General features: G+C 45.9%; 1 protein-coding gene across 8 annotated transcripts in view; it reads left to right on the plus strand.

Moving 5' to 3' along the window:
* The window catches only part of NTRK3 (neurotrophic receptor tyrosine kinase 3), a 367,286-nt gene that overhangs the window by 120,230 nt on the left and 233,948 nt on the right, over positions 1 to 13,108 (plus strand). For all 8 annotated transcript variants that reach the window (XM_044761568.2, XM_070495631.1, XM_070495638.1 and 5 more), the window contains 3 exons: positions 3,663 to 3,686; positions 5,150 to 5,211; positions 6,025 to 6,127. In XM_044761568.2, the coding sequence (XP_044617503.1) occupies positions 3,663 to 3,686; positions 5,150 to 5,211; positions 6,025 to 6,127 (189 nt within the window). The remainder of the gene's footprint in view (positions 1 to 3,662; positions 3,687 to 5,149; positions 5,212 to 6,024; positions 6,128 to 13,108) is intronic.

Raw genomic sequence — 13,108 nt, forward strand, 5'->3', positions numbered from 1 at the left:
TCAAGGTGGGAGGTGTCCTGGAAGCCTCTAGTCTGCGGGAGAGTGTGGAGCTGGGGACCCTTAGATGATGATGTGATAGAAGGAGAAATGTTGCCAAGGGGGTGTGTGTGTGTGTAACAAATATCTGGGAAGACTTGCCAAAATATTTAGGAATAAGTGAGCTGCCATAGCTCTGGAGCAGCCTTCCCCCTCCCTCCTCACGTCTAAAGCCAGGGCACCTCTTCTCATCATGACTTCTCGGTCCTCCTCTCTCTGTTGGACACAAGCTGCTGTCTCTCTCTCTTCTCCCTTCTCTGGACCCCACTGGATTTTCCCATAGGGCCCTTCTGGGGGAGTTTGGGGACTGGAGGAGACCGTTGTCTCCATTGCCCAGTCCTGGTTCATGTACAGATAGCGCCTTGGCATACTGGTCCAGTGGTCCTCCCAGCCTACTGGTGGAGGTCAGAGGTGGGGATGATTCCTGGGTACCATCTTCTTCCACTGCGAACGTCTGAGTCCCCCGCACGGGTTAGAGAGGACCCTGAGTTCTTCCTGTCTCAGGGCTCATGGGCTTCCCGGATGCGTCAGGGTTTGCAGGCTCTGGCACAGGAGCTAAGCATGCATGCAGACTAGGAGATTACAGGGTTCACAGACTCGGCCAAAGCATTTGACAGATGTGAGAATATTCTCTAATAAATGGGAGCCTTATGAGAAATATGCAAATCAGTGTAAACTACGAATCGATCTGGCACCTCTCTTTTCTCGGGCTCTGAAGCCAAGGCTAGAACTCCCTCTCTGCCATCTTCCCCCCAAATCAGGCATTTGTTCACCTGAAGTTTAGAAGAGGGTGGTGGCATGAAAGGCCCGCTCAGGAATTTAGAGAACGCTCTGCTGCTGTCCCCCAAAACAACGCAAAATGGACAAAAACAAGCAGCCTATCAACAGTGCATTTACTGTAAACAGGACTTGCTCTGAAGTCCTGTACATGATGCTTTCACAGACAGCATCCTTTTCCCCACAGATGGAGAAGAATATTTTCTGCTTCCTACTTCACAGAGCTGTGATTATGATGACTGTGGGGGCTCAGCCAAGGGCCTGGTCAACGGGAGACCCAGAATGAATGAAGAAATGAATGAATGGATGGTTCTTACTTTTCAGGGTGTGGTAGGCTTGTGGCAGGAAAAGGTGTAGTATAATGCGGTGATTCTCAAGGGGACCAGCAGCATCAGCATCAGCTGAAAGCTGCTTAGAAATATCAATTCTCATGACCCACCCTGGACGTCCTGAATCAGAAACTCTGGGGTGAGGACCGATACCCTATGTGTTGTTTTATTTTTAATTTTTAAAGATTTCATTTTGAAATAGTTTGTGATTCATATGAAAAAGTGACAAAACAGTATAAAGAAGTCCTCATACCCTTCACCTCGACATAACCACAATACAATGATTGAAATCAGGCTGTTAACATTGATACGGCACTATCATTGCACCTACAGGCTTTATTTAAATCGTTTCGGTTGTCCCACTGCTGTGCTTTCCTTCTCTAGGATCCAGCCCAGGGTTGTACATTGCAGTTAGCTACTGCGTCACTTTGGTCTCTGTAAATCTGGGACAGTTCCTCAGCCTGTCTTTGTTTTTCACGATCTGTGCACTTTCTAAGAATATTCACTAGTTATTTTGTAGACTGTCCTACAATTTGAGTTTGCCTGGTGTTTTCTCATGATTAAATTCCAGTTATGCCTTTTGGGCAAGAGCTCCACAGAAGTGGTGCTGGGCCCTTTCAGGACATCTTATCAGGGGACACTTGATGTCCTTGCATCTCGTTACTGGTGATGTTAACTTTATCGCTTGCTCAGGCTGGTGTCTGCCAGCTTTCTCCACTGCAAAGTGATTATTTTTCTCTTTGTGATTAATAAGTATAATGTTTTGAAACTTTGTAAATATCTTGTTTCTTATTCCATCACACATTAATTTTAGCATTCATTGATAATTCTTGTCTGAAACAATGATTACTGTGGTATTTGTCAATGGCGACTTTTCTATTTCCCTCATTCCTTCTACATTTATTAATTGAAATTCTACTGTAAGGAAGAGCTTTCTCTTCTCCCATTTATTTACTAAATTACTTATTTATATTGGTGTGGACTCATGGATATTATTTTTTTTTGGTCCTATGGCTTGTAATCCATGTGTTAGTTTGCTAAGGCTGCCATAAGAAAGGACCAGAAACGAGGTGGCTTAAACAACAGAAATCTATTTTCTATCTGGAGGTTAGAAGTCTGAGATCAAGGTGTGGGCAGGGTTGGTTCCTTCTGAGCCCTCTCTCCTTGGTTTGTAGGTGGTCGTCTGCTCCCTGTGTCTCCACGTGGTCATCTCTGTGTGTGTGTGTGTGAGTGTGTGTGTGTGTGTGTGTGTGTGTGTGTGTGGCTTAATCTCCTCTTTTTATAAGAACACCAGTCATATTCAATTAGTGCCCACCCTAATGACTTCATTTTAACTTAATTACCTCTTTAAAGACCCTATGCCACATACGGTCATATTCTAAACTACTGGGGGTTAGGACTTCACCATATGAATTTTGTGCAGATCTAATTCAGCCCGTAACAATCCATGACTATCATTTCATTATTTATTTTGTTGCCCAAACTGTCCCACATTTGGCCATTGGAAACTCTTTCACGTTGGCTCCTGTGTCCTTTCTCCATGTCCCCATTAATTTTTGAGCACTTTCTTACTTTCTAGTACCACAAGATGGTCCAGGCACATCTTGTACTTTCTTTGCCACAGCCTGAAATTATACATTTCTCCAAGGAGCCCTCGTTTCTTTTATTGGAGAAGGGTAGTGATCACCCTCTAGATGATTCCGGTGCATGCTAAAGTTTGAGGATCTCTGACAGAGTGGATAAGAGCCAGACTTGGGTTTGAGTCCAGCTCTATCCCTTCTTAGACGAGTGAGATTTGATTAGTTACTTAATCTCTATGAGCCTGTTTCCTTATCTGTTAAATGGGGCTTGTGCTACCTACCTCCTAGGATGGCTGTAAGGATTGAGTGATGTATTCGCTAGAGCATTTAGCACAGCCCCTGGATCATAATCACTGTCTAATAATGCCAAGCTTTCATTATTAGGTGACCCATTTCTAGAGCCAAAGATCAAATGTCACATTTTCATCTGGGGGCTGAGCAGGTTCTGGAGGAATTCCCAAGAAACATGTCAATGACTTACTAGAATAAACTCTACATATGGATCTGAGGAATTTTGTCTTGAGATCATAGCTGGCATTTTCAAGAAAGGTCTGGGGAAGCCTACGCTGAAACATCTCTTCTTGACTCTAATGTCCCACCGAGATGCCCAGAAGTCTGGGTACCCAGAGAAGGGAGGACTGTGGGACAGACATGGCGTCTAGGTTTAATCCCCCATCTCAGTTTGGTTTCTAGTCCCCAGGTGGGCCAGGCCGTCTCCCTTGAAATCAGCAGCTTCATGTCTTATTTATTCTTCATTTGGAAGACCACTTCCTGAAGAGGTAGTATAGCGTGAGGGTGGGGGCAACAGGCCAAGGATTTTAGTTTTCACTTGCTGGGGTACCAGGGGATCCTGATCAGTGGGGGATGTCGTTAGGAAGATACAGTGCATCTGTCCTGGGTTTTATTACATTTGTTAATTGTCTCTTTGTCTTTTTTGCAGAGAGCACGGATAACTTTGTCTCTAGTAAGTTTGCTTTACCTTTTGCTTTGAAACTGATTTATTCTGATACTTTTGGTAACTTTGGGATCCAAATAGCCCTCTTTCATATGCCAGCACCATCCCCAGACCCACAGCAGCTGAGAGCATCTGAGTGAACTATGAAAGGAACTGGAGAGTATAAATTCTCCTTGGGTGGCCGCTCTGTGCCTCAGTTTCCCCCAGGGAGCTTTCTAGGGTCTGACCATGTGGTGAGTCTTCTTTCCTGGATGGAAAGGGGTCATGTCAGGAAGGATGCGGAGTTTCACATGCCCTGGTAGGCTCTTGTTTGATCATCTCAGTTGTTTGTGAGGAGAGAATGTGGAGTCTCCATGCTTGCTAATATTTCTCACCTGCTCCAAGGCCCCCAGAATTTGGCTTGGACTCACCTCATCTAGAGCTGTGATTTACGAGGTCTCCTGATAGGCTCGTGTGTCCTCAAATGGGATTATTGAGGCTCAGTTTATAAGCAGTTTGGGGCTAGGCAGTTTGGAGCTAGACAATGCCAAAAGGATTTTGATGGCTTGCTCACGGGCTGTGGGAAAACCCAAAACCCATATTTATTCCTTTTCTTTTCTCCCTCATGAGAAGATCATAGCAGTAGTTGCTGCCATTTCTACCCCCTGTGTGGCCTGAAATAGTAGACAGTCCTGTTTAGGGGACCCCTTGCTGTTTGGCACCGATGTAAATATCACCTGTGATTCCTTTATTTGTCCTCAGTCCTAGAGGACTTGTCATCTCACAGAATGTCCTTCCAGAGAATTCTGAATTGGGGCCATCTCTCACTAAGGAGGTGATTTTAGATGGAGGACAAACTGATACTTGCCTTTCCATCCAGGTTTTGCTGGGAAAAGCTGGTGTTTTCTGGTCAGATGAAATTGCTGCTTAACTTGAGCCGCCATTGTGTTCTGAAATCCACGTTAGGGAATGGACAGTGAGTTGTTTATGGGGCCACGGGCCTCCCGGACTCACTGATGTGTGAAGAGGGAAAGAGGAAAGAGCTGGAAACAGGCAATGGAGTGCTCACAACAGAGAGTAGCAGAGCATCAGCAACAGCTGCCATCACCAACAAAATGTGCTGAATCCAGACCCTGGCCGGGATCCCAAAGCATTTTTCTCCTCTTTTCTATCCAGTAGCTCATGGCCCATGTTGCCCAGGTGTCATGATTTACTCTAGGATGGGATAGGAAGATGGGAATGAAAGTCCTTTATTCCTTCTGAAGCCTGCCCTTGGGCTGTCAGCACTGGCTGGGCGGCTGGACAGGGACCTGGTCTCTGGGGACCCCTGCAAAGTGGGTGGGGGTGGGGGGTCAGGCAGTAAGAGTCTGGCTTTAAAGGAATGTTCTCCAGCAAGAACTCTTGAGGGGGCATGGGAGTCAGAGGGGGACTGTGGCTGAGCCTCCCGTAGCCAGAAAACTAACCACCTTCCTCCTTCTCTGTTTGGTTTTCAGTCTACGAAAGCCCCACACCTCCTATCACTGTGACCCACAAGCCAGAGGAAGACACTTTTGGGGTGAGTCCCTTCTTGGTCAAGAGGAAGGTGTTTACTGCTGCAGTCATTTTCAGACTTCCTTTGAGTAGCTAACTTTCCCAAATACTGCCTTACTTGGAACCCCAGTAAGAAGCCGTGATGAATGACCTCTTTTCAGGTGGTTGAAACCTTCCTTGTTTGATGAGAATAATTCATTGTTTGAAGAAGTCTTTGAGGATCTGCTCCCAGCCTTAGGGTCTGGAAGAGAACAGTCTGAAAATCCCCACTCTGGTGTGCACCTGGCTGGGCCTGATTCAAAGCGGTGTCTAACTGTACCATCCTTTTACAAAAGTCCAAGTTATCTGGAGCATCTCCTTGGGTGGGTTTTTCAAGCTGCCTCCCCCTGCCTGGCTCTCAGAGCCTGAGATTTCTCTGGGGAGGGGAGCAAGGGGGTCTTTTTAGAGACCAGATCTCCTAGAAGCTCCTGGATAAGAATATTATATAAAGAGTTTCAATGTGAAGAAGCAGAATTTGCTTGCTAATTAAAACAACAAAACAACATATAGAAGCCTTTCTAGGCTTTCTCTTGCATCTCTTGGGATGGCCCCCAGAGGAGAGGGGCTCAGAACACTGAATCACAGAACTTTCTCTAATCAAGCTGGGTAATTTATTTTTTTAATGTTCTTAGGGTCTCATAAATGACTTTTTCTAAAGACTTCACTCAGTGGCAAAGTTCTGAGAGGGCTACAGTTGCCCCTGCAGTAGGACTGTTCTAACTTGGGCACACACGTTACCTTGTCTGGCTCTCAGGTTATCTGTGACTGTTCTCGACTTTCTGTGTTTGCCTCTTCATAGGTGTCCATAGCCGTTGGACTTGCTGCTTTTGCCTGCGTCCTGTTGGTGGTTCTCTTTATCATGATCAACAAGTATGGTCGACGGTCCAAATTTGGAATGAAGGGTAAGGTGGGATTTTCATTTGCAAGGATCTCATGGGGGAAACATGGTGGCTTTTGATTACACGATGCTGTTTTAATCTCCCTTTGCTCTCTGAGAGGGCCTCTGGTAGCAGACTTAAGTGGTCCTGGAGGAGAATCCTGTCTACACTTTTATTATTGGTTAATGATGGATTGAAGGCAGTGTCGGTATCTGTGGGGACCAAACTGTGAACCATCTGGTTTTGCTGTGATGGCTGAAAACGCTGCTTAGCTGGGCTGGTGCAATGAGGATAATTTGAGGAGGAAATTTGATTTGAGAACAAATGAAGAGGACTTGAGTTTCTTTTCATTTTTGGTGGGTAAAGGGACTCCTTGTTTGAGTAACTTGGTTTTTCTCTTGTCTGCACCCATCCTTGGAGTTGTGATGAGAAGGTAGTAGTGTAGCTAGACGTAGGATGGTGGACTCTGGCATTGAAAAGTTGCCCATGCAGTGGTATTACAGCATGTAGCTCTACACAGAGTCCTAGAATGGATGCCAGGAGCCACAAGATTGCTAAATCTGCTGGACAGCTTCCATGACACAGAGCACTCAACCTCATTATGGCCAGTGTAGAGTATAGGATATGGCTCTCCTTGGGTGGGGGGAGTAACACCAAAGGGGTTAACATGGTTAATTAGCATCCATCTGCCTGGTCCCAGGGATGGATCTGACCAAACAGCTCAAGGGAGGCTGGGTACCACTTCCCAAACAGCAACTTGAATTTCAAGATATACTCCCTGATGGGGTTTCCACTTATGGCTGATGTTAGGTAGGAGATGGGTAGGGAGGGATGGTGAAAGTTTCAACAAGCCATTAGGTTGCTGAGCTAGGATTCACGTTGCGATCTTCCAGTGAGATTATGGGATGCAAAAAGATGAATTTCTGTGGCTCCTACACATTAGCTGGTATCTGTGGTGAAGGTTCTGACCTTGGGGCTCAAGGACTGAAGGAGAGTGTGCATGAGATTCGTAGGGACAGTGGTCCCTGAACTTATATGCAGATGTTTGAGTGTCTGCACATGGTGGTGGTGGTGGGGACTTGGAATGGAACTGGTTTGTGGATTTTATCATATTCTCCAAAGATTCTGTGATTCCCCTAAAAGTTTAGAGCACTGATATACAGCAAGAGATATCTACAGAAGAACAGAAGGGCAGAAGACATGGGCCGACTGCTGGCTTCCCAGAAGCTTCTGCCTCTGCACTCTCTGTCTGCTCTTAATTAAACTGAACAAGTCCCAGAAAGGCAGGCCCGATTTTCTTGAATCACATGAAATATTTTGACAAAGAGAAATACGTGTGCAGGCAAATTATAAAGAGGGGATAGAAGTTTGGCCTGAAACCAGATGACTTAAACACGATCAGACCACTGTTAGGCACCTTGATTAGAGATGTTTTATCTGCCAATACTCCCCTGTGCCAAACAGGGCTTCACAGGTTTGGAAGATGAATGACCGCTGAGCGAGCTCCGAGCCATTAATCTCAGCATAATCTTTGGGCTCCTGGCTGTGAGGACTGGCTCTAATCTTGTGCAAAGTTTTCCTACCAAGGGAGGGACCTTCTTAGGTTTTTCTCCTTCCACCTGAGAAAACATCAGGACCTCGACCAAAAGGAAGAACGGGGCCTCATTGCTCTCCGCGGAGGAGGCGTGCCACCAGCTGAGACCCTGCGACATGCTTGGCAGCACTGTGAGAGCAGATTTTCCCTATTAATTGTCATCCAGTCCCTGGAACACTGTGTCCCCATGTTGGATGCATTAGGCAGCACCCAGGGCAGAGCCTTCCCCTCAGCTGTCCTCGGAGCCTCTCCCAGCCCCCGCTCCCCTCTCCTGGGCTGAGCTGCCTTCCTTAGCCCTGCCTGGGCCAGGGGACCATGTCCCCATAGGTGCAAATGAAATAGTCCCTGTTCTAAAGTCAGGCTACCTAAAGGAGTTCGGCTCGAGTTAGAGGCAAGATGAGATCGCGTATCCATGGCTGACGTGTTTAGAATTAAGTCTGCCTCTCTCGGATCTTTATTAGGCCTGATTGTGTTTAGGTCTCATCTTAGGATGGAGAAGCAAATGCCCCAGGCTGCATGCACCCTTGATCTTTTACTGCTAATGGGCGTCCCACGCCAGGAAAGAGAGTGAAGGTGTGGGTACCGGAAGTCCCCAATTCGGACTCAGGCAAATCTCCATCTCTTCATACCCATCCCATCCTCAGCTTTGAATTTTCAAATTTGGGTTAGAATCTGTGATGCCACTTAATTGCTCTCTGTTTTAAGCAGGGTTATTTAACTTCTCGCAGCCTCTGTTTCCTTGGCTTCAAAATGGGAATGATACCGCCTACCCATCGGGTTGCTGTGAGTGTTGAGATCTGTGTGTGCTGTTGGCACATAAAAGGCGCCCCATGGTTGGACTTTTCTCCTTCTTTTCTTTGTGTATAAGTCTTCCCAGTATCTTTTTGTTGTCCTTCCATGAAGGGTTACCTTTCCAAGACTCAGTCATGCCCTCTTTTGTCCCACACAATATTTAGTAGAAATTTGCTTTTCTTCTACACTAATCCCAGTGCATTATCATTATTTTGCTCACACATCATCTGTCTGTCCTGCTAGCCCAGGAGCCACTTGGCAGAAGCCACGGATCACTCAGCTTTGTACGTCAGACTTCGCACAGCGTTTGACAAATCCTTGTTGAACTTAGAAATGAATGACTTTATTTAAAAAAAGTACAGCTGGTAAATCAATAATGGGCTAGTTAGGACTGATTTGGAAATCCAAGGTGTCTGGGCAGTGGAAATAGAATGGGGATGATGGGGAGAAACTCATAAATAATTCCCATCATCCGCATCTGAGGGCCTGGATCACAGCGTGAGGATGAGGGGGAATTACGAATATGATCTTTACTTCCTTCTGAGAAGTAAAAAAATGTAGAAAAATATGAAGATTATTATGACAAATACTCATATTCCCACCATTCAGAACAAGCAATACATTATATATATATATATATATATATATATATATATATATATATATATGTTTGTTTTCTTTTCTTTTCTTTGTTTTTTACAGGTCACCAATTGCATTTATTTGCAGACATCTAGAAAACAATCAAAAGTCTATATATCTGTATGTATTGATCTTATTAATAAATTGCATTTGGGTAAGAGAACTTGTGCCACAACAGTTTTAACCAGCCTGATTAAAGCCAGCAGCACTCCCAAGAGTGGTCACAGATATGCACAGTATGTGAAGAAATACGTACATATATATGTATGCATATTTATGTATACATATGTGTGTACATTTACGAAATGCATTACTTTAGGTGTGTTTTAATTTACAGACATGTTTATCCTCCTAGTCTCCTTCTGCATCTTGCTTTACGTACTTATGTGTCAGCGATCTCTCCACATTGATGTGGGTAGACATCCTACTGGACGCCTATATGACGGGAGATGAGTATATTAACTGGATTTTATAAAAATGAACTGAAAAATGAATGAAAATGCATTGTCTCAAACACCTCTTTCCTTTTACCAACTGCCATCTTGTTGATTACAGTTTTGGCTTGGGGAGGGGTCACCTTAGGATATGAGCTCATCTTCTCTTGGAATCATGAAGCTTTCAAAATGGTTCTGAGCAGATGGTGGGTGTTTCTTTGGGCTCTTGAGGAAGCCCAATGCCTTAGAGCTGCAGGGGTGATCTTTAAAGCATTTGGTGTGGCGTGAGCACTGACCAGTCAGTACAGAGCCGCCCCCTGCCTGGAGGCTCCCGCTGCGCTAGGTGTTAACTCTGATGGCTGGATCGTGGAGTGTTTGGGAGCTGGACGCTTGGGAGAGTCAGGGCAGGGGCCATTTATTGAGAGGTTCAGAAATACATAAAAATATTTCAGTCTTTTAACAAATTTTACTGTGCTAGTGCATCCTGGGCCCGGAAGTGATATGGTTCAGAATTTATACCAAGCTCGTCCCCACAAATTATTTTTAAATTAGACATCAGAACACCGTGACAATGAGCTAGCTGGGCTCTCCAGCCTCTGTATTTACAGATGAAGTAACGGAGCTCAGAAAAGGCAGTGACTTGCTCTGGTTTCATAGTCTGGTTAGGCCTAGTGGGGTCTAGAACACCCCCTTGCAGTCCCACCCACTTTTCATGGCAATGCAAATGACCTGACTCCTTGGTCTTGGCTGCCCGGCCATGAAGATCCACAGTGCACCTGCCATCTTTATTTCATGTGGCTGTTAGAACAATGACCAGGTAAAACATGCTAGTATGTCTTTAAGCAATAAAACGTGCCCTGTAGTTTTCAAATAAGGTGAGTGTTGTTGTTATTTAATGGAGAAAAAGTAAACGTGTGGGGTTTTTGCAGCCTAGAAAAAGAGCATACATTATTTGGACTCTTACCTTGTAACTACCTTGTAAGTATCTTTAAATACTTCTAGATTAGAGATACTGTGGGTTTGAATGCTGTCCCACTTGAACGGGGCTTTCAAAAATGCCTGTTATTAATCCCCTTTTCTCAGCCTGGGACACACCTGGCCTGGGGGAAAGATGGGAACTGATGCGGGAGTCTTGCTTCCCGGGCTAAGAGGACTTCCTTCGTTCTGGACACGTTGGAAACCACATGGCAAGGCAGCGGAAGCCAGAAGGCTGGGAAGGAAGGGAGGCAAGACTGCTGCTTGGGCTTCCTGTGATATCTTAAGTGCTTCGTCAGCTCCCGCTTGCTTTACATGCTAATGGTTGGATGTGGGCTGGTGCCTTTGATGGGCCTGTGGACGGGCACTCCAGGACTGTTCTGCTGTGAATTAGCGTCAGTTAACAGGCACTCAAAGTGGTTGCCTATTTGATTCTGATTGGGAGTTATTAACATTTTTTCCATAAACAGATGGTAACTGTCCTCTGAGTGGATTATAGAATCACCCCAGGGTCTTGATTTGGAGGGACTGGCTCCTGCCAAAAGATCTTGGGAGCCGCTGCCCACCTTGGATGGCCTTGTTGTCCCTCTGGTTCAACCACTTGGTTGAAGGGAATGATGAGACTTGGGGAGGAGTCAGTCCTGCCCTCTCTCCTAACCTTGGAACATTGGACTGAGAAGGGTTTGTTCCAGCTGGATGGAAGTAGGGCTGGGAGGGATCTCAGAGTCCTAAGGTTTGATGGTTTAACTGGCATTTCTTCCTCAGCTGGGATAAAGGGTCCCTGTGTCTATAGTCACGAGCACAGAGCAGGGGGAATTGATGCCACGAGAATGGTGTAGAGATAAATAGAAACTTCTGAGACTACTGCAAGGGGACCTGGACCCTGGTTGAGGGCACTGCCGTGCCATTGATAACACAGCTTCTTTTGGTCTGAGAAATACACTTACGTAACCTCTATTTAACAGGGGTCAGAAGCCAAGAGCAGTGTGAGGCAGAAGTGAAACTGGGTGAAGGACCTGAGTTTCCTGACTTCCTGAAATATGTCCATTCTTTCGTGTTGCTTGTTTTTCTTTCTGAACTTCTTTTTTATATCTCCGCCTCTGAATTGAGGTATGCATGGGAGGAAGGTCCCTCTGGCCCCTGCAATGAGCCTGGACTTGAGATTGCTGGTGGAAGATGACTCTGAACCTACTTTTGAGAGTGGCTTCTGGATTCATTTCATGTATTGTTCTCCTCAGGTCCTTGTATTCTCCTAACAAACGTTCACGGGATCTTTCCCTCTTTTCAGACTCCTTGGCAGATCCCGTGGCCCGAAAGAACACTCCTAGCATTTGTTGGAGGCTAAATTAAATAGCTTAGGTGTGTGGCCAGTCCACAGGCAGGACATAAATTAATTAAATCCAGGAGCCTCTGCTTCCCGTCTTCTGCTGTAGATTCACTGAGAGTTTCTGGCTACAGATGAAGCCCTGCCCTGCTGGGTGACTGAGTTCTAGAACGTGGTGCCCCAGGGCTTTGAGAAGAAGGCTGGAAGGCAGCGTGTGTTTTTCTGGCATGCCTTTGCTGCCCTATCTTTGTGGGAACGTTGCAGGTGTGCATGAGTGGTCAGTCCTAGACGTCCCTGCACTGTCGCCATTGGTCCCGTTAAGGCTGGACTGCTCTGTTCCTCTCCCTTAGGGTTCCAGGGAACCAGCTGGTCTCCAGCTCTGCCTCTTCTATTTGAAGGAAATCCCTGGAAATAGAGTCTGATACAAAATGTTTCTCCTCTGTGGCTACCTGCTAGCTGGCTGTTCATGGCCGGCTCCTGCATCCTGTTCAGCAGGGCCAAGGATGGCCAGTATGCTTGGCTCCATAGCCAAAGCAATCGCCTCTCTGATTCATTTGATTTTGGCAGCAGAACACAGTTCTTACTAATCCATCTTGTTGCAGTTGGTTTCTGCAGGGTTAACAGCCCTTTGATACCTCAGTTTAGGAGTTCTCAACATTTTGTCCCCTGCTCCACGTGTGACAGATGACAGTCACATGCCTTACACACTCCTGCAGGTGTAACCAGGCTTTTGGATGAACACTGGCCCTCCCCTAGCAGTAGTTTCACACCTAAGACAAATATATCAGAAAAGGAGTTGGCAAAAGGGATTTTTAAAACTAGGAGTAAAATCAAATCCTTACTAATTTTTATTCTTAAAAAATTTACAAACTTTAGTATATTATTATTCATCGAAAGTCTTGGTGACACGCTTCCTCCTTGATCCAGACATCCTTCTGCATCATGGCACCAGGATGGATCACCAAGAGTGGAGGGGGCTGCCGACCTGGGCTTCTCACGATGTTCTTTGCCTAACGTGGTTTTTGCTCCTGCAAAGTCAAGCGCCTTCTACAGAATCCCCTCATCTTCTCCTAGCACATTCTTTCCATCTCTCCATCTTCTCCTGTGGGTCCTGGGGCCTGTCACTTGCCCAGAGAAGCGTGCCCATGGGCTTTGGCTAACGAGAAACTTCCACGTGGCTGCAGTGCCCGAGCCGTGTTTACGCCGTCTGTTCTCCCAGGAACTCCGCCGAGGCTTGAGGGTGTCAA

Source organism: Equus asinus, chromosome 2 (assembly GCF_041296235.1).
Source record: "Equus asinus isolate D_3611 breed Donkey chromosome 2, EquAss-T2T_v2, whole genome shotgun sequence".
NCBI classification, from domain to species: domain Eukaryota; kingdom Metazoa; phylum Chordata; class Mammalia; order Perissodactyla; family Equidae; genus Equus; species Equus asinus.